General features: G+C 40.2%; 1 protein-coding gene across 1 annotated transcript in view; it reads left to right on the top strand.

Annotated features, from left to right (window-relative positions):
• The window catches only part of MAP3K15 (mitogen-activated protein kinase kinase kinase 15), a 150,442-nt gene that overhangs the window by 19,441 nt on the left and 109,716 nt on the right, over positions 1-21,285 (top strand). The window contains exons 4-5 of the mRNA XM_040265360.1: positions 17,576-17,715; positions 20,111-20,134. Of these exons, the coding sequence (XP_040121294.1) occupies positions 17,576-17,715; positions 20,111-20,134 (164 nt within the window). The remainder of the gene's footprint in view (positions 1-17,575; positions 17,716-20,110; positions 20,135-21,285) is intronic.

Here is a 21,285-nt window from a genome sequence, read left to right on the forward strand (position 1 = left end):
AAGAGTTGACTCATTGGAAAAGACTCTGATGCTGGGAGGGATTGGGGGCAGGAGGAGAAGGGGACGACAGAGGATGAGATGGCTGGATGGCATCACCGACTCGATGGACGTGAGTTTGAGTGAACTCTGGGAGATGGTGATGGACAGGGAGGGCTGGCATGCTGCGGTTCATGGGGTCGCAAAGAGTCAGACGCGACTGAGTGACTGAACTGAAGCTGCAATGAATAACTTCACACGTGGGCCGTTTAATACATGTATGGGCATATTTGTGATTGGGTAGCTAAAAGGTATTTGTGAATTAGAGAATAAATGCACCTATAATTTTGGTAAATAGTGTCAGATTCCCATCTGTGAGTTCTGCCAGTGTCTTTCTTTATAGCCTCACTAACAAAACAGGTTGCCAGTGTTTTAGACTCCTGTTAGCCTGATGGTTAAGAGATAAATCAATGAGTTTTTTGTTTTTTGATTTATTTTTAGTTGGAGGACAATTGCTACAATATTGTGTTGGTCTCTGCTGTACCTCAACATGAATTAGCCATAGGTGTACATATGTCCCCTCCCTCTTGGACCTCCCTCCCACTTCCCACCCCTCTGCTGCTGCTAAGTCACTTCAGTCGTGTCTGACTCTATGCGACCCCATAGATGGCAGCCTATGAGGCTCCCCCGTCCCTGGGATTCTCCAGGCAAGAACACTGGAGTGGGTTGCCATTTCCTTCTCCAATGCATGAAAGTGAAAAGTGAAAGTAAGTCGCTCAGTCATGTCCGACTCTTAGCGACCCCATGCACTGTGGCCCACCAGGCTCCTCCGTCCATGGGATTTTCCAGGCTGGAGTGGGGTGCCATTGCCTAGGTAGTCACAGAGCACTGGGTTTGAGCTCCCTGTGTTACACAGCAAATTCCCAACCATGGGGAGCAGCCTCCACAATTAAGAGGAATTACGACCTGCAGGCCTGCAGAAAGGAGACCCCAAAGACGGTAAATTAAACAAAATGAAAAGACAGAGAAACATGCAGTAAGACCAAACAAGTGAAGAGGAAATAAGCTGCTACTTTTGCTTCCTTGGGTCAATTAGTTTTAGTCTGTATTTCTCTTATTCTGAGTGAAGTTGAGCATATTTCCTTCTTTTTCTGAGAGCTGCCTCTTCATGACTCTCCCCACTTTTTCTTATTGGTTTATAGGCCTTTGGGAGAGGGTCTTAATTTCTAGATCTTTATTCGGGCCTCAACCCTTTGTCTTTTGTCTCTTGTTTAGATTGTATCATTTCTATTGATCCATCTCTTAAGTTCACTGACCCTCTGTCACCTCCATTCTTGTGAGCCAATCTAGTGAGTTTTTTCTTTTGTTTGTTAAAATTTTCATTCCTAAAATTTCCATTCAGTTCTTTAGTTATTGAGAATTTTTTTTCCATTCTTTTCTGGAGTGTTTGCCCTCACTTCTTGGAGAATTTCTATAATAACTTCTTTAAAGTCATTGTGAAATCATTCTGATGTCTGGTGATACCATCTTGTCACTGGAGTCTGTTGATGGTCTTTTCCCGTGTGAGTCGAAACTTTCCTGCATCCTTGAATGCCAAGCAACAGGTTTCTCTCTGGAGCATTTTGAATATTATGTTAGGAGATTCTGGCCCTTCTTTATATCCTATGGAGTCTGTTGATATTTTGCTTTAACAGACAGTTGGCCTCGCTGGTTTACGCTGCAAAGTTCCATTTCAGTGGTGGTGTCAGATAGGATTTCCAGGCCTTGTTAGTCCTGTTCAGCATTGCACTCTCTGGTTTACTGAGGCTCCCCTTTTCAGTCCTGTGGCTGCTTACTCCACTCAGCCTCACACTTCCTACAGCTGGGCCCATGTCTGGGGCCAGGATTTCGGAAGGAGAAAAAACCAATGAAGAGTCACAACCAGCACCTCCCTTGGGACCACAACTCCTTCAACTAGAGCACAAGATTGCCCTCTCTCAGTTCCCGACATCAGAAGGCCCCTTTTGCCACTGACCTGCTGTCACCACTGCAGGATTGCAGGGGGCCTGGGGCTACAGGGGGACAAAGGGAACAGTAGAGAATTTCCCTCACTGAGCATTAGGAGCCTCCTTTCCTGCCTTTTTTTTTTTTTAAGGTGGTGTCTCCTGGTGCTATTTGTGTCTGCATTTAGCACCCAGTTCTGAATTCATGCTGCCTTTAGTCCAGGCTGGGGGAAACCAGGGGAACTTGCTGTTGACTTGGTGGCACTCAGAAACCTGGTCGTCATCTCCAGTCTGCTTGCTTCCACTTGCTCATCACACTCCTGAAATAGCTATTCCATCCAGTCTGTCTAGTTTTTGTAGCTGCATTCGTGGAGAGACAGAGTGGAATGTATTTATTCCATCTTACTTGGAGCCAGAACTCAGACTTATACCATTAAATTTTGAGATGACTTTTTTCATGCAGCAGTAGTAACCAGAATATGATAAAATATGTCTGCATCCAATAAGTAAAAATAGCCTCAGTGCCAACTGCATTTTATCAGACCAGTTCTGTCCATACCTGATACTCTGTGTGACTGAAGGTTGCAGTAGGGGGGGTGCAAAAGTAGTAGAATAAATGAAACGAAATGGTTTACATGATAAAGTTGCTTGATTGGCCTTCAGTGTATCCCTCCAAATGCATTAGTTGTGAGCTGGAAGCAAAGTCCATCTGGATGTTTAGAATGACTGTTGGATTGTCAGTTGGATCTCACAAGGCCAAAGTTTCAAGACTTATTGGATGGGTTCATTAAAAAAAAAAAATGTGTTCTCTGTCCTGAGAATAAAAATCTCGCATCCAAAATACTTGTCCTTGCTAAGTAATTTTTGTAAAGCTTCTGGCTAGTAAGGCATGCTTGATGAGAATCAAGCTCTGCGTATTTCTTTTCAGAGAACCACCTAAGAAAAAGGAAATTGATCCATGGAAAAAAGGAAATTAGAAGAGATTAAAAGAAAGAAAATGGCCCCATATCTAGCATTGAGTCACCATCACCACCATGAAATGAACTCAGTTGCCCTCCACAGAATGTGGTGGTGGACACCACTTGGGAGGCTTAGAACACAGAATGAGGGAACAAATCAGCAAAAGTCCTGGCACCTAGCAGTGACCTTGAAGGAGCAGTTGATTTTGTTAAAAACAAAGAGGGTATTATGGTCAAAGTTGATGTAGAAGTCAAGGGTCCTCTTGTGTTGACTGGTGGTCATTTTAAGGAGGTGATTGGAGGACAAATTAAGGAAATTTCTGCAATTTTGCCACACTAACAGAAAAGCTCAGCAGTACCCTCTTGGCAGTTTGCAGGGTGCGATAGCAGCTCATCTCTAAAACTGCCCACATCTTGAAGGTAATGTGTGACACAGACCTTTTAGATGACGAGGTCACTAGCTGCTGGTCAGAAAAGGTTTTAAGAAATAGGTTGCCAAAAAATCTGCCAAAGAAAGTCATGTCAAAGCAGATTCCTTTATAAAAGAGTTGAAGGAAGCTGGTAAAAATGACAGTATGAGGTAGTGTTTTCAAAGGGAACCCAAAGTCAAAACTGTGAAGTGTGAGATCACAGGATATTGTTACCATCTGAAGTGATGAATGCACCCTAGCTTGCAGTATAAAGCTGCACATTTTTTTTTTGCTTTGTTAGTTGGAAGAGCAACATATGTGTGGCTTAATTCATGCTGCTGCTAAGTTGCTTGAGTCGTGTCCAACTCTGTGCGACCCCATAGACGGCAGCCCATCAGGCTCCCCCCTCCCTGGGATTCTCCAGGCAAGAACACTGGAGTGGGTTGCCATTTCCTTCTCCAGTGCATGAAAGTGAAAAGTGAAAGTGAAGTCGCTCAGTTGTGTCCAACTTTTCACGACCCCATGGACTGCAGCCTTCCAGGCTCCTCCGTCCATGGGATTTTCCAGGCAAGAGTACTGGAGTGGGTTGCCATTGCCTTCTCCATAATTCATGCTACACTTGATATTATAAATATTTCATACAAGTGGTCTGAACTTCAGCCCAATGACTCCATTCACCTCTGTGAGTAACCATAGTTTGCTTATATATGGCATCTTTCTTTGAAAAAAACTGGTAAATGGACGTATCTCAATCATACCTATAAAATATAAAAATGACTTATTTTTTGGTCATTCTTACCAAGAAAGATACTAGAAGGCAAAATACAGGGGACCAGATATAGGTTATGGCCATCCCCCCTCTTTCCCACCCCGCAATTCCAGTTGAAACTTAATACTCCAAGCAACTAGTACCCATCCCACATGGCACTTGGTTAGGATTTGTTGACTTCCTGACCCTGAACTGGTAGGCTGTCTCCTCCTTAGGAGATGGGAAAATTGGATTTAAATGACACTTTGCAACGTTCTTTCCATTGACCTGCCCTCAGATATGTTGGTATTGAGCAGCAGTGGATAAAATTAGGTCTAAATTCCGGTTGGGATTAGTGGAGGTGCCTCCTGTCCAGTGAATATGGGCTCTGTTGTTTTTTAGGTAGTTTTTAGATGACCAGTGTTGCCAGATTTTTTTTAAATGTCTTTGGCAGAAATATTATTCTGAAATCTCGTTGTTTTCATTTTGGCACAGCCAACCTTAACTTGAATATTCATCATATCCTATTTTCTGCTGGGAGATAAGCTTATAGATTACCTAGAATGTATTTAAAGCCTGGCATGAGCCAGTACAATCTTACTCTATGGTAAATCATTTGCCATCTTATCGTTGTACTGACTAATACTTTGCTTTGAAAATCAGATACTTTTAAGCCACAGTAGAAAATGTATAGTTTTACTTATTCCTTTTAAGGCATTTCACTGAAATAATATTCAAAAGTTTTTAGTTAACTAAAATCCTCCACATCATTCATTTTCTTATTTCATGTAAACATGTAATGAGATCATTAAAATTGATTCTTAAATTGTTGCAAGGGCACTTTGCTTTTAAATTCAGACACTTTCCTGCTAAGAGTAGATTTTAATGGGAGCCTTGGCTGTTTGAAGTCCCTGATGGGGTATCACTTCTTAAAGTTTATTAAGCCAAGATGTATAGAGGGGTGTGTGTGTGTCTGTGTGTGTGTGTGTCTGTGTGTGTGTGTGTCTATGTCTGTGTGTCTGTGTGTGTGTGTCTGTCTGTGTGTGTGTGTCTGTGTCTGTGTGTGTGTGTGTCTGTGTCTGTGTGTGTGTCTGTGTGTCTGTGTGTGTGTCTGTGTGTGTTCCATGATCAAAGAGGAAGATTTATTCTGTATAGGCTTTTCCTCTGAGATTGGCCTGCATCAGGGGAACTAAAGGTAATTGGAGCATAGGGTGCATTTGTCAATGAAAATTTGAATTTGACCTCTTTTTTTTCTGTGATCTGTTTGCTTTTTGTTGTTATTCAGTCACTAAGTCATGTCTGACACTTTGCAACCCCATGGACTACAGTACATTAGGTTTCCCTGTCCTTCGCTGTCTCCTGGAATTTACTCAGATTCATGTCCATTGAGTCGGTGATGCTATCTAAACTGTTTGCCTAAGATTAATAAGCTGTTTTGCCCCTCCTTCCCAGTGACTCAGTTTCAGAAAGTGAGTCTAGGAACTTGTAAGCCTCATCTGGGCCCTGGGGAACATAAGATTTGGCTTGTTTCGAGCCCTGAGTGCTGTGCCCTTGCTGTGTGATCTTGGGTGATTCTGTTACTCTCTCTGCCTCATTTTCCCACCTACAAAGTAGAGTCAGTTACCACGCCTGCCTCATGAGCTAGTTCTGAAATTCAACACAGATGTCTATGACAGTGTTTTGTAAATAGCAAAGCAAGTGACCACTGTGATGATTAAAACTTTTAGGTAATTTATAGTCTCTTGGAAATGGCAACCCACTCCAGTATTCTTGCCTGCAAAATCCCATGGATGGAGGAGCGTAGCAGGCTACAGACCATGGGATCGCAAAGAGTTGGACATAACTGAGCAACTAACATACTTTAGGGGAAAAACCTCAATTCTGCATATATAATAAAGAATTCCAATTTGATGTTTTATCCTATTTGTCATTTATAAATCTGCTAACTTAGTGTCTTAAAAGTTCTAAAAATAAACTAGTCAAATATTGTGGTAGAACTTTTCCAAGTAAACTAACTCAATTGGGCCAACTGAAAAATGTCAGGCAAATGTCACCTTTGGGTTTCAGGTGTTTTTCCAATTGAACATGAGTTACTTGGAATTTTTTTGTCAGTGGCAGTATCAATCTGTCCTTTTTTTAAAAAAAATTTTATTCAAGTATAGTTGATTTACAATGTTGTGTTAGGTTCAGTTGTACAGCAAAGTGATTCAATTATCCATTCTTTTTCTGATTCCTTTCTCATATGTCATCAGAGAATATTGAGTAGAGTTCCCTGTGCTATACAGTAGTCTTTGTTGGATATCTGTCATATATAGTGGTGTGTGTATGTTAATCCCAAGCTTCTGATTTATCTCTGTCACTGAAGTTTCCCCTTTGGTAACTATGATTATTTTCAATATCTGTAAGTCTCTCTCTGTTTTGTAAATAAATTCACTTGTATCATTTTTTTAAAATTAGATTCCACAAATGAGTAATAACATATGATATTTGTCTTTGTCTGACTTACTTCACTTAGTATGATCATTTCTAGATCCATCCGTGTTGCTGCAAATGACATTACTTTGTTCTTTTTTATGGTCAGGTAATATTCTGTTATACATATGTACTGCATTGTCTTTATCCATTAGTCTGTCAGTGGACATTTAGATTGCTTTCATGGCTTGACTATTGTAAATGATGCTGCAGTAAACATTGGTGTGCATGTATCTTTTTGAATTATGGTTTTCTCTGGATATATGCCCAGGAGTGGGATTGCTGGGTTATATATGGTAGTTCTATTTTTAGTATTTTAAGAAACTTCCATACTGTTCTCCATAGTAGCTGTACCAGTTTACATTCCCACCAACAGTGGGGGTGTAAGAGGGTTCCGTTTTCTCCACATCCTCTCCAGCATTTAGTGTTTGTAGATTTTTTTCAATGATGGCCTTTCTGACCAGTGAGAAATGATATTTCATTGTAGTTTCAATTTGCATTTCTCTGATTAGTGATGTTGAGCATCTTTTCATATGCTTTTTGGCCATCTGTATGTCTTCTTTGGAGAAATGTCTATTTGAATCTTCTGTCCATTTTTTTTGATTGGGTTTATGTTTTTGACATAGAACTGCATGAGCTATTTGTGTATTTTGGAGATTAATCACTTGTTGGCACTTTGTTTGCAAATATTTTCTCTCATTCTGTGGGTTGTCTTTTTGTCGTGTTTATTATTTCCTTTGCTGTGCAGGAGCTTTTAAGTTTAAGCCTCATTTGTTTATTTTTGTTTTTATTTTCATTACTCTGGGAGGTGGATCAAAAAAAATTGCTGCAATTTATGTCAAAGTTTGTTCTGCCTGTTTTCTTCTAAGAGTTTTATAGTGTCTGGCCTTACATTTAGATCTTTGATCCATTTTTAGTTTATTTTTGTGTATGATGTTAGAGAATGTTCTAATTTCATTCTTTCACATGTAGCTGTCCAATTTCCCCAGCACCATTTATTGAAGAGACTGTCTTTTCCTGCATTGTATTTCTTGCCTCTTTTGTCATAGGTTAATTGACCATAGGTGCTTGGGTTTATTTCTGGGTTTTCTATCCTATTCCATTGATCTATATTTGTGTTTTTGTGCCAGTACCATACTGTTTTGATGATTGTAGTTTTGTAGTATAGTCTGAAGTCAGGGAGTCTGATTCCTCCACTCTGTTTTTGTTTCTGAGGATTACTTTGGCTATTTGGGGTCTTTGTATTTCCATACAAATTAGAAAACTTTTTTGTTCTAGCTTTGTGAAAAATGCCATTGATAATTTGAAAGGGATTGCACTGAATCTGTACATTGCCTCAGACAGTATAGTCATTTTGACAATATTGATTCTTCTAATCAAAGAACATAGTATATCTTTACATCTGTTTGTGTCATCTTTGGTTTCTTTCATCAGCATCTTTAGAGTTTTAGAGTACAGGTCTTTTGTCTCCTTTGGTAGGTTTATTCCTAGATATTTTATTCTTTTTGATGTGATGTTAAGTGGGATTGTTGTCTTAATTTCTCTTTCTTATCTTTTGTGGTTGATGTCTGGAAATACAAGAGATTTCTGTGTATTGATTTTGTATTGTGCAAACTTACTGAATTCATTGATGAGCTCTAGTTGTTTTCTGGTACCATCTCGACAATTTTCTATGTATAGTATCATGGCATCTGCAAACAGTGACAGTTTTGCTTCCCCCCACCAATTTGGATTCCTTTTATTTCTTCTCTGATTGCCATGACTAGGACTTCCAAAACTGTGTTAAAGAAAAGTGGCAACAATGAACATCTTTGTCTTGTTCCTGATCTTAGAGGGAATGTTTTCAGTTTTTCACTATTGAGAATGATGTTAGCAGTGGGTTTGTCATATGTGACCTTTATTATGTTGAGGTAAGTTCCCTCTATGCCCACTTTCTGGAGAGTTTTTGCCGTAAATGGGTATTTTGTCAAAATCTTTTAAGAGGTGATCATATGGTTTTTATTCTTCAGTTTGTTAATATGTGGTGTATCACACTGATTGATTTGTGCATATTGAAGAATCCCTGCAGATAAATCCTTTATCTCAGATAATTCCCTGAGATAAAGCCCCCTTGGTCACATTGATCCTTTTAATGTATTGTTGGATTTGATTTGCTAGTATTTTGTTGAGGATATTTGTGTCTGTGTTCATCAGTGATATAGGCCTGTAATTTTCTTTTCTTGTGTTATCTTTGTCTGGATTTTGGTATCAGGGTGATGGTGACCTCATAGAATGAGTTTGGGAGTTTTTCCATCTGCAATTTTTTGGATGAGTTTGAGAAGGATAATGTTAACTTTTCTCTAAATGTTTGATAGAATTTGCATGTGAAGCCATGTGATCCTGGACTTTTGTTTGTTGGCAAGTTTTTTAATCACTATTTCAATTTCAGTTCTTGTGATTGGTCTGTTAATATTTTCCATTTCTTTCTTGTTCGGTCTTAGAATATTGTATAAGAATCTGTGCATTTCTTCTAGATTTGTCATCTTGTTGACATGTAGTTGTTTGTAGTAGTCTCTTATGATCCTTTGTATTTCTGTGGTGTCAGTTGTAACTTCTTTTTAATTTCTTTTTTAATTATTTTATTCTTAATATTTCTCTATTTGGCTGCATCAAGTCTTAGTTGCAGTGCATGGACTCTCTAGTTGTGGTATACAGGCTCCAGAGCATGTGGGCTCAGTCATTCTGGTGTGTGGGCTTAGTCACTCTGCAGCCTGTGAGATCTTAGTTCCCTGACCAAGGATTGACCCTGTGTCCCCTGCAGTGCAAGGTGGATTCTTAATCACTGGAACACCAAAGAAGTCCCTTCATTTCTAATTTTATTGATTTGAGCCCTCCCTCTTTTTTTCTTGATCAATCTGGCTAAAGTTTTACCAATTTCATCTTCTTAAAGAGCTGGCTCTTAATGTCATTCATCTTTTCTGTTGTTTTCTGTATCTGTTTTTCATTTATCTCTGTTCTGATCTTTATTATTTCTGTCCTTCTACTTTATTTGGGGTTTGTTTGTTCTTTAGGTGCTTTAGGTGTTGCTTTAGGTATAAGGTTAGGTTGTTTATTTGAGATTTTCTGGTTTCCTAGTATAAGATTATATTGCTATAAAAGAGACACAGATGTGAAGAACAGACTTTTGGACTCTGTGGGAGAAGGCCAGGGTGGGATGATTTGAGAGAATAGCTTTGAAACATGTATATTACCATATGTAAAGGAGGTGACCAGTGCGAGTTTGATGCATGAAGCAGGGCACTCAAAGCTGCTGCCCTGAACCCAGAGGGATGGGGCAGGGAGGGAGGTGGGAGAGAGATTCAGGATGGGGGGACACATGTGCACCCATGGCTGATTCATGTTGATGTATGGCAAAACCCACCACAATGTGTAAAGTAATTACCCTCCAATTAAAATAAATTAAAAAAAAAAAACTTCCCTCTTAGAACTGATTTTGTTGCATACCAAAGGTTTTGGACCGTCGTGTTTTTGTCGTCATTTGTCTCTACTTTTTGAATGCCTCTTTGATTTCTTCAGTGATACATTGGTTGTTTAGTAGCATATTGTTCAGCCTCCATGCGTGGTGGTTTATTTTTGTTTATTTTTTTTTACAGTTTTTTTTCCTGTACTTGATTTCTAATTTCATGGCATTGTGGTCAGAAAAGATGCTTGATATGATTTCAGTTTTCTTAAATTTATGGAAGCTTGATTTGTGGCCCAATATGTGATCTATCCTGCAAAATGTTCTATGTGCACTTGAGAAGAAAGTGTATTCTGTTGCTTTCAGATGAAATGCTCTGCAAATATCAAGTCCATCTAGCCTAATGTGTTACCTAAGGCCCGTGTTTCCTTATTGATATTCCGTCTGGATGATCTCTCCATTGATGAAAGTGGGGTGTTAAAGTCCACCACTGTTATTTTGTTACTGTTGATTTTATATATTGAAGTGTTCATATATTGGGTGCATTAAGTGCAGTTGCTCAGTTGTGTCTGACTCTTTGTGACCCCATGGACTGTAGCCTACCAGGCTCCTCCATCCATGGGATTTTCCAGGCAAGAGTACTGGAGTGGGGTGCCATTTCCTTCTTCATATATATTTACAATTGTTATATCTTCTTTTTTGATTGATCCCTTGATCATTATGCAGTGTTTTTGTCTCTTATAACATTCTTTATTTTTTTTTTAATTTTAACTTGAGCCATTCTAATAGGTTTATCACCTCTTTTAAAGATTTTTTATTTATTTCATTTTTGGTGGTGCTGGGTCCTCATTGCAGTGCACATGGCTCTTTGTTGCTGTGCATGGGCTTTCTCCAGTTGCAGCGAGTGGCAGCTACTCTCAGTTGTGGCACATGGCCTCAGTTGCCCCAGGACATGTGGAATCTTAGTTCCTAGACCAGGAATCAAACCCAAGTCCCCTGCATTGGCAGGAGGATGCTTAGCCACTGGACCACCAGGCAAGTCCAGCATTCCTTATTTTAAAGTCTGTTTTGTCTGATATGAGTATTGCTACTTGAGCTTTCTTTTGATTTCTATTTGCATGGAATACCTTTTTTGATCCCTTCATTTTCAGTCTGTATATATCCCTAGATCTGAAGTGGGTCTCTTATAGACAGCATATATACAGGTCTTGTTTGGTTTTTTTCTTTTTATCCATTTAGCCAGTCTTAGATTTTTGGTTTGTGCTTCCCATGAGGTTTTGATAGATAGTCTATATATATACAAGATTGTTTTAAGTTGCTGGTCTTTTAATTTCCAGTGTATTCTGAGATCCTGCATTTGTACTCTCTCTTCTCATGATTGCTGGTTTTGCTGTCATATTAGTGTGTGAATGATTTTCTACCTTTACTTTATGTTTGTGTTTACTGGTGAGATTTCCCTCATAATTTTCTTGATTCTCACTGTGGCCTTTTCCTTTCCACCTAGAGAAGCTCTTTTAGGTTTTATTGTAAAGCTAGTTTGGTGGTGCTGAATTCTCTTAGCTTTTGCTTGTCTGTAAAATTTTTGATATCTCCATTGAATCTGAATGAGAACCTTGCTGGGTATTCTTGGTTATAGATTTTTCCCTCTTCTGGCCTACAGATTTTCCTGCTGAAAAATCAGCTGATAACCTCTTGGGAATTCCCTTGCATGTTATTTGTTGCTTTTAATATTTTTTCTTTGTCTTTAATTTTTGTCAGTTTGATTAATATATGTCTTGCTGTGTTCCTCCTTGGGTTTATCTTGTATGGGACTCTCAACACTTGTTGGACTTGAGTGTTTCCTTTTTCATGTTCCTTTTCATTTTTGGCTATAATCTCCTTAAATATTTTCTCAGGCCCTTTCTCTATGTTTTCCCTTTCTGGGATTCCTATGATGTAAATGTTAGTGCAGTTAATATTGTCCCAAAGGTCTCTGAGACTGTCCTCATTTTTTTCCATTATTTTTCCTTTGTTCTGTTCTGTGGCAGTGATTTCCACCATTCTGTCTTTTAGCTCACTTATTCATTCTTCTGCCTCAGTTATTTTGCTGTTGATTCCTTCTAGTGTGTTTTTCATTCCAGTTATTGCATTGTTCATCTCTGTTCTTGAAATCTTCTAGCTCTTTATTAAACATCTCTTGTTAACTTCTCAGTCTGTACCTCCATTCTTTTCTGAGGTCTTGGATCATCTTTAGTATCATTAATCTAAATTCTTTTTCAGATAGGTTGCCTATCTCCACTTCATTTAGTTGTTCTTGTGGGTTTTTATCTTGTTCCTTCACCTGGAACACATTTCTGTCACCACGTTTTATCTGACTTTCTGTGTTTGTGGTCTCCTTTCTGCAGGCTGGAGGATTGTAGCTCCTCTTGCTTCTGGTGTCTGCCCTCTGGTGGGTGAGGTCGATCCTGAGACTTGTGCATCCTTCCTGGTAGGAGGGCCTGGTGCCTTCCACTGGTGGGCGGAGCTGGGTCTTGTTCCTCTGGTGAGCAGGGTCATGTCAAGTTGTGTGTTTAGAGGTGGCTCACTATTGCACTCATCTCACCCGCTAGTAAAGTAATGCTCAAAATTCTCCAAGCCAGGCTTCAGCAGTACGTGAACCGTGAACTTCCTGATGTTCAAGCTGGTTTTAGAAAAGGCAGAGGAACCAGAAATCAAATTGCCAACATCCGCTGGATCATGGGAAAAGCAAGAGAGTTCCAGAAAAACATCTGTTTCTGCTTTACTAACTATGCCAAAGCCTTTAACTGTGTGGATCACAATAAACTGTGGAAAATTCTGAAAGAGATGGGACTACCAGACCACCTGACCTGCCTCTTGAGAAATCTGTATGCAGGTCAGGAAGCAGCAGTTAGAACTGGACATGGAACAACAGACTGGTTCCAAATAGGAAAAGGAGTACATCAAGGCTGTATATTGTCACCCTACTTGTTTAACTTATATGCAAAGTACATCATGAGAAACGCTGGACTGGATGAAGCACAAGCTGGAATCAAGATTGCTGGGAGAAATATCCATAACCTCAGATATGCAGATGACACCACCCTTATGGCAGAAAGTGCAGAGGAACTAAAGAGCCTCTTGATGAAAGTGAAAGAGGAGAGTGAAAAAGTTGGCTTAAAGCTCAACATTCAGAAAACTAAGATCATGGCATCTGGTCCCATCACTTCATGGGAAATAGATGGGGAAACAGTGAAAACAGTGTCAGACTTTATTTTTGGGGGACTCCAAAATCACTGCAGATGGTGACTGCAGCCATGAAATTAAAAGAAGCTTACTCCTTGGAAGAAAAGTTATGACAGAGACATTACTTTGCCAACTAAGGTCTGTCTAGTCAAGGCTATGGTTTTTCCAGTGGTCATGTATGGATGTGAGAGTTGAACTGTGAAGAAGGCTGAGGCGCCGAAGAATGGATGCTTTTGAACTGTGGTGTTGGAGAAGACTCTTGAGAGTCCCTTGAACTGCAAGGAGATCCAACCAATCCATTCTGAAGGAGATCAGCCCTGGGATTTCTTTGGAAGGAATGATGCTAAAGCTGAAACTCCAGTACTTTTGGCCACCTCATGCGAAGTGTTGACTCATTGGAAAAGACTCTGATGCTGGGAAGGATTGGGGGCAGGAGGAGAACGGGACGACAGAGGATGAGATGGCTGGATGGCATCACTGACTCCATGGACGTGAGTCTGAGTGAACTCCGGGAGTTGGTGATGGACAGGGAGGCCTGGTGCACTGCGATTCATGGGGTCGCAAAGAGTCGGACATGAATGAGCGACTGAACTGAACTGAGCTCAGTATGGCTTTAGGCTCCCTGTCTGCTGTTGAGGGTGGAGGGGTAGGAGGGCTGTGTTCTATCCTGCTGGTTGTTTGCCCTGAGGCATTCCAGCACTGGAACTTGTAGGCTATTGGGTAGGCCCCGTCTTGTTGCCAAAATGCTGACCTCCAGGAGAGCACACACTGGTCAGTGTTCTCTGGGGCCTCTGCCATCAGTGTCCTTGCCCCTGCCCTCATGCCACCCCCCCAGTCTCCTCAGAAGACCCTCCAAGACTTGCAGGTAGGTCCTATGCAGTTACTGCTTTTCCCTCGGTCCCAATATGTAGGAAACCTTGTGTGTGCCCTCCAAAAGTGGAGTCTGTTTCCCCCGTCCTGTGGAGTGCCTGCACTCAAGCCCTTCTGGCCTTCAGAGTCATATACTCTGGGGGTTCCTCCTTCCAGTGCCAGAACCCCAGATTGGGGAGCTGATGTGGGACTTGGGACTCTCAAACGAACAGGAGAAATTCTGCAATATGATTTCTTTCAAGTTTGTGGGTCGCTTATCTGGTGGGAATGGGATTTGATTGTAGTGAAAGTGGCCTTCGTACCATCTCATTGTAGCTGCTTCTTTGTCTTTGAATGTTTAAAAAAAAATGTTTTTTGGTAGGCTCCAGTCTTTTTCATTGATACTTGTTCAGCAATTAGTGATTTTGGTATTTTCACGAGAGGAGGTGAGCTCAACTGCTGCTACTCCACCTTCTTTTCCGGAGTCGAGGGGCTGCATTTGGTTTGGGTGCTTGCTGCCTCTCACCCCAGTGTTTGCTGGTCATAATCCCCTTTATAAAGGGTGCACAGGTACGGCAGCCCTTGCTTACTGCTGGGATCGGGAAGTGCTTAGAGTGTTGTTGCAAAGGATGACACGAAACTGTCTTGTTCATTTTCCAATAAGCATGTCTTTGTTTCTACCCTTTTTCCCTTAGTAGTTCACTATGTAAAAGCTTCGCTGAGCCGTGCCTCTTGAAATGGATTTCCTTTCTGCAGTAGCATGACAAAGTCTCATGCTGTCCTGCCGTCCTGGAATGTGTCCCGTGTCCTGTGTTCCCCTCCTGAGTCACGCAGTAGCCATTGTGCTTCATTCTGCCCTGTTTTAAGGAGGCACTGAGAAAAGTCTCCATTTCAACCCTTGATGGAGCCCCAGACAAGCTCCTTAGTGGAGATGGTGAGGCCAGTGTGCAGGTCTTAGCACAGAACATTGACAGGGCATGTTCCTCTCAAGTTTAAGTTTAATCAAGATTCAAGTTTAATCTGCTTAGCAACAAGCTGCTCTACCAAGTTGCCGCTTTCCTATGAAAATGGCCTGCATGATTTGGAGCTGATGTCCTTCTTTCACCTCTGCTCTGCCCCTTCCCACTCTCGTTTGCATCCTTTCCTTTAATTGCAGAACTTCCCATGGTCCTAGAATTAGCATCTGTGATGCCACTTCCTAATAACATCACTGGGAAACACATTCTTTATCATTTGAATAGGTAATAGAGTCCAGGGGAAAATCATATAGGCAAAATGTCTAGTTAATTCCACTGCAGTGTGGGTTTTGAGCAGATGTCTGTCGGGGGCAGACATCCATTTGAGATAAATTAACCAGGTTGGGTTGTAAAAGTGTTTCCTTGGCATATGCATTTGTCCTTTCTTGAGCAGGAACCTCTAAAGGGTTAATTTAGATATGATAGTCCCCTGTTTAAGCCCTTCATGATATTTTAAAAAAATAAAGAGACTTTAAAGTGTTTGGGGATGAAATTATATGCTCTAAGGGATTTGCTTCAAAATAATCTGAAAGGGGTGGTGTGGATGGCAGTTGAGATGAAATAAGGGTGGTTGTATTGATAATTGTTAAGGGTGGTGAGGGGTACGGGGGTTTCATTACGTTATTCTGAACTTTTACATACACACACACATATATTTTAAATTTTCCATAATAAAACAAAAACACCCTACTGTAGGTTTCCCATTGTCTCAAGCTAGTGTCCAGCTCTCTTTAACATGCCCTTCAGACCCTGCTTGACACCTACTAACCTTTCCAAGTTCCTCTTCTCAAGGTGTTCTGGGCCCATGAAATGATTTGTAGTGGCCCCAACATCTATATCCCGCCTGACATCTGACCTTTGCACTTGCTACCCTCTCTTCCTATGACACTTTTTCCTTCCCTTTCCATCCCCCCATCTTCATCCCAACTTGCCTGCCTGTTCTGCACCTTCAGGTTCCAGACAGCACACATCCTTTCAGCCTTCCCTGACCACCGTCCACCTGAGTGTGGGTTCAGTCCCCCAGAGGTGTCGCCGTTCCCCTCACTTTAGCCTTCCTTACCCTGATTCTAATCACTGCTTCCTTCCCATCACCCCTGTTGTATTAAACATGGTTTTGAGGAGAGGGATTATGCCTTGTTCACACTTCTGTCCCTGGCACCAAACACAATGCCTGGCATTTATATTAGCAGGCAACCCATAATTTAGAGAATAAAAGGCCCACCCGAGGCTTACCAGTGCTCAATCTCAGATCTCCCAGAGCCAGGGGTACCTGGTGCTGAGGCGGCTTCTCTCTGCCTTTTTGTTTCTTCATGCCCCTGCTCACCTCACCTCTGTTCTGTTTCATTGGGATTTGCAGTGCCTTCCTGTGAGTCACAGCAGCACAAGCCTAAGTTTGGACATTATTTCCCCAACTTTCTGCTGCACAGAGTGGGGAAGTCCAGTCGAACTTGGAGCTCTTGATACTGTCTGGAAAATGACTAGGTTTGAAATGGTGACCATTGCTGCTAGGCAAATTTTACTCTTTAAAAATGTTTACATTTTTTAATTAAAGGATAACTGCTTTACAAAATTGTGTTGGTTTCTGCCAAATAGTGTACTGATGTGCCATGTTGCTCCTCTGTTCTGATTGAAGTCTCTCTAGTTTACAGCTCAAGGGGCATGCGATCTGTGTTGTCTAGTCGATAGTAACATGGGAACTGGAAGCATGGTGCAGGAATGGTCATTACAACAGTTGGGAATAGGGAAAGAAACATTGAATAAAATGTCTGTAGACAGGGTGGATAGTGAGATTGCCATCTGGTTATCGTAGATGCTAAAGTGAAAATGTGTAAACTTAAAGCTAGACGTGTAGCTTGGTTGTTCTACACCAAAATCCAGCAAGTCAAAGAATATATATGGTATACTACCACTTATATCAAGTTCAAAAGCATGAAAAAATTAAACAATATACTGTTTAGGAATTCATAACTATATAAAATATGCATATGTATGTGCAGAGAACTGAAAAGTACAGCGGTCAGGATAGACATTCTCCAGGCAGGAGGGAGAGATGTGATTAGGGGAGGCACATGGAGCTCTGACAATACAGATAGTGCTTTGTGTCTTGGGCTGCATGCCGGTTGCATGGTTTTTCATTTCATTACACTTAATACTTTGTATATAAGCTAAATATATTCTTTGAATATGATGTTTCTTAATAGAAATAACATTTTAAATTAATTCACAAGCAGTTTTTACGTGATACTATATTTTCAGCACTTTGAATAAGGAAGAGAGTTTCAGTTTTGGGTGTTTATTCCTGTTGCTTTTCCTCCACAGGTCATGGTGGTAATTTTAATCAAATAATTCCTTATTTTGGACTAATTCAGGATGTGTGCTGTCTGGAACCTGAATTAGTCCAATGGTAGAATACAGATTGCAGCAGCTCACCATTGGTGATCATCAGGAAATAGAAAGTAGATCCCTCTCTGTCTGCCAACCTTGTCTCCTTGTTCATTGTAGATGTTGCTGTGGTGGACATGAGCGATGTCTCCAGACAGCCTTCACTCTTCTACCATCTTGGAGTCCGTGAGAGCTTCGATATGGCCAATAATGTGATCCTGTACCACGACACCGATGCTGACACTGCTCTTTCTTTGAAGGTAAAGAGTATTGTTCACCTTCTCCTAAATACTTCATTTTGGGAAAGCAGTACTGTGAATACTGTGTGCTCAGTTGAAATGAACATATAGCAGATGAGGTTGGAGAAAAACAATAAAGATTTCCTTGTGCAATTCCTTCCTCCCCAGCCCAAATTCTAGCTCATGCAGATGACTTCCTGGCTACTGTGTGAGCATATGTGCTATTGATGTGTGTTTGCAGGCAATTTGAGTGTGTCTAAGCTCATTAGGAAAGTGAAGGCAAAAACTCCTGATGGTTTCCACTAAAGCAAACACAGCCTTTGGAATCCTATATTGGGCAATTTGATCCAAACATATACATTCTAAAAAATTTCAACTTGGACGGCAATAGGAAAATGTTTAACATTTACCAAAATGGGTAGGAACTTTTAGGATCACAGATGTAATCAATGTTTAATCTGTTATTTTCTCCCCAGTTTAAATCCAAGCAAAACTGAAAACTTGTGTGTTCATGGGTAACTCAGTAATTATTGAGAAGTTTTTTGATGTATTTTTGAAAATTTGATACAAACTTTTAAGAATAGTGGTACTTTTTTTCTTAAAAAAAAAAAAAGTTCCTGTTTGTAAAATCTGAAGGTTGAATGTGAGTTATTACAAAATTTAGCTAATACTAATATTGTTTAGATGGTTAAATAGCATTACCAACTCAATGGGCATGAATTTGAGCAAACTTCAGGAGATAGTGGAGGAAGAAGGAGCCTGGCGGGCAACAGTCCATGGGATCACAAAAAGTCGGACACAACTTAGCAACTGAACAATAATATTGTTTAACATCTTAACATCAGTCAGGAAATCCTGGTCTATGTTAAGTCATTTCAGGAATAAAAGATTAGTTTGTTTACAGCAGTGTTACTCAACCTTGACTGCACTTCAGAATCATTTGGGGAGTAAATGTCCCAGTACCAAGGCCACACCAAGACCAATTATGTCACAGTCTCTAGGGGATTTTTTTTTAACCCCCAAAATGTGCAGCCAGGAGTGAGAACCAGTGGTTCAGCCTTAACCTTCACAGACATCATTTCTAAATGTCCGGCTCCCTTAGTATTAAAAATCACTAGTATATAAATGACACAGTTTTGTGATGGCAAATTGGACATTTTTGTTTGTGTTTCTTAAGATTAAATATTAACCAGATATGTGTGGGTTCTGTAATAATTTGGAATTATTCCTAGTAGAAATATTACCTGCCTCAGATGTGTGACCTGTATGTGTTATATATCACATACGCCTGACACAGGATGTCCTTTGGCATCCTAGCACAGTACTGTGTTTTAAGAGTCATTCGTGTGACAGTGGAAGAGGAAACTGTTTTGTTGTTACACTTTACATTGTAAAATAGTTTCCCAAAAGGCTATAAACCAATCTAAATTACTTTAGGTGTTTAGATTTCTTTTCTTTACTGATTTTAACTAAAGTAGTTATGCTTAGCAATATTTAGAATTAGAAAATGTGAAAGGGTGGCTAATACTAAGCTGTATTTTGATGAAAAACATGACATGAAATCTGAGTGTATCATATTTTCCCCAATTCAATCCTTTTTTTCCTCTTTTGTGCCTTAGTGAACTCCTCTGGAAAGTCCCATGACCTAGATAAGTTTTAATTTTTAATGATACAGAAAAATACTTCCTAAAATGGAAATGAGTACTCAAAGTGATCTACACTTGTCAGAAAATAGAAATCTCAGAACACACAAAACACATTTTACAGGACAGTTACTTAATTCTGTTTTCTTTTGTCAGCAAATGGCTTGCAGCATATAAATGAAGCACAGCTGAGGGCTGCATAATGGTGATGCTAAATTAACTGAAACGATTGTCATTGAATTTGAGTGTGAAAATTCCTATAGGGAAAATATGTAAATAAAATGCCTACAGTGCGGTGTCAGGAATTGTTTCAGCAACACCTCTTCTGTCGGAAGGCTGACTGGGGGCGGGAGGGTGACCTGCAGCCTTCACATTGATGACACAAATGGTTCCAGACCCGAGGATACAGTGGGCCACCCATGCACTTTGTTGCTATCCCCGAGAAGGCAAGGTGCAGGGCATTCAGAGCCCTGAACTTAAATCTCAAAAGAGCTGGACAGAAGTATGGCCACTGCTACAGGAAAATCCTTATAACCATATATGTCCCCAGGAGTTCCAAAGCTAACAAATCATGGTAAATTTTCCTTAGAATGCGAATTTTACACGTCTTGGAGCTCCATTCTATTTGAAGCTTTTTATGGGGGGCGGGGGGAGGTCTGAAATGAATAACTCTTGCTCTAAAGTGGGTTTCAAATGATGGCATGGGGACAAAGTGCTTTGGGAAATTAACTGTTCTGGAGAAAAGCTACATTGATCCTATCTTTTCTTTGCAGGATATGGTAACTCAGAAAAACACAGTAAGTATTGTATTTTCAGATTTTTAACTTTGTGAATGTGAACATGTGAAATGCTTGTCTGGGTTTATCTCTGGGCTTTCTACCCTGTTTCATTGATGTACATTTCTTTTTGGGTGTGTGCCTGTATCATACTGTCTTGACGTCTGTAGCTTTGTATTATATAATCTGAAGTCAGGGAGCCTGATTCCTTCAGCTAGATTTTTCTTTCTCAAGATTGTTTTGGCTACTTGGGATCTTTTTTGCTTCCATACAGATGGTAAAATTTATTGTTCTAGTTCTGTGAAAAAATACCATTTGTAGTTTAATAGGGATTGCATTGAATCTATAGGTTGCTTTGGATAGTATAGTCATTTTCACAATATTGGTTCTTCCAGTTCAAGAACATGGTGTCTCTCTCCATCTGTTTGTCATCTTTGATTTCTTTCATCAGTGTCTTATAGTTTACAGAGTAGAGATCTTTTCTCTTCTTAGGTAGATTTTTTTCTTGGTATTTTCTTCTTTTTATTGTGATACTAAGTGGGATAGTTTCCTTAATCTGTCTTTCTGATTTTTTGTTGTTAGTGTATAGGAATGCAAGAGATTTCTGTATGTTAATTTTGTATTCTGCAACAATACCAGATTCATTGATGAGCTCTAGTAGTTTTCTGGTAGCATCTTTAGGGTTTTCTATATATAGTATTATGTCATCTGCAAACAGTAACAGTTTTACTTCTTTTCCAACTGAATTCCTTTTATTTCTCTTTGTGGATTGCTGTGGCTAGGATTGTATCTACTGGTTGTATTTCTCAGGACAGCTGGAACCCCCTCCTCCTCAAGCTGCCAACTGGCTCATCCCCACTCAGCCTCCCAGCTCTGTCTCTGAATAACTTTGGTCAGTCACTCCATCCTGGAACCCAGTCCTCAGTGCCCTCATGGGTAAAATGAAAAGGTTGAACTCAGTCATTTCATTCATAGATAACTTCCAGCACTCATTGTCTGCATGCCATATTTGTTGTACAAGTGAAAAGACAGGACTTGGATTTAATACACAGAACATCTAGGAAACAGTTATTTCTTAAAGCAAGAATTACATTAAGGCCAAGTACAAGGAACACAACTCTTTTGCATCTTGACCGTTGGTTGTGTCAGAGCCTAGAAACCTTTTTGTTCTT

The sequence above is a fragment of the Oryx dammah genome, unplaced genomic scaffold (genome assembly GCF_014754425.2).
Source record: "Oryx dammah isolate SB20612 unplaced genomic scaffold, SCBI_Odam_1.1 HiC_scaffold_23, whole genome shotgun sequence".
NCBI classification, from domain to species: Eukaryota; Metazoa; Chordata; class Mammalia; order Artiodactyla; family Bovidae; genus Oryx; species Oryx dammah.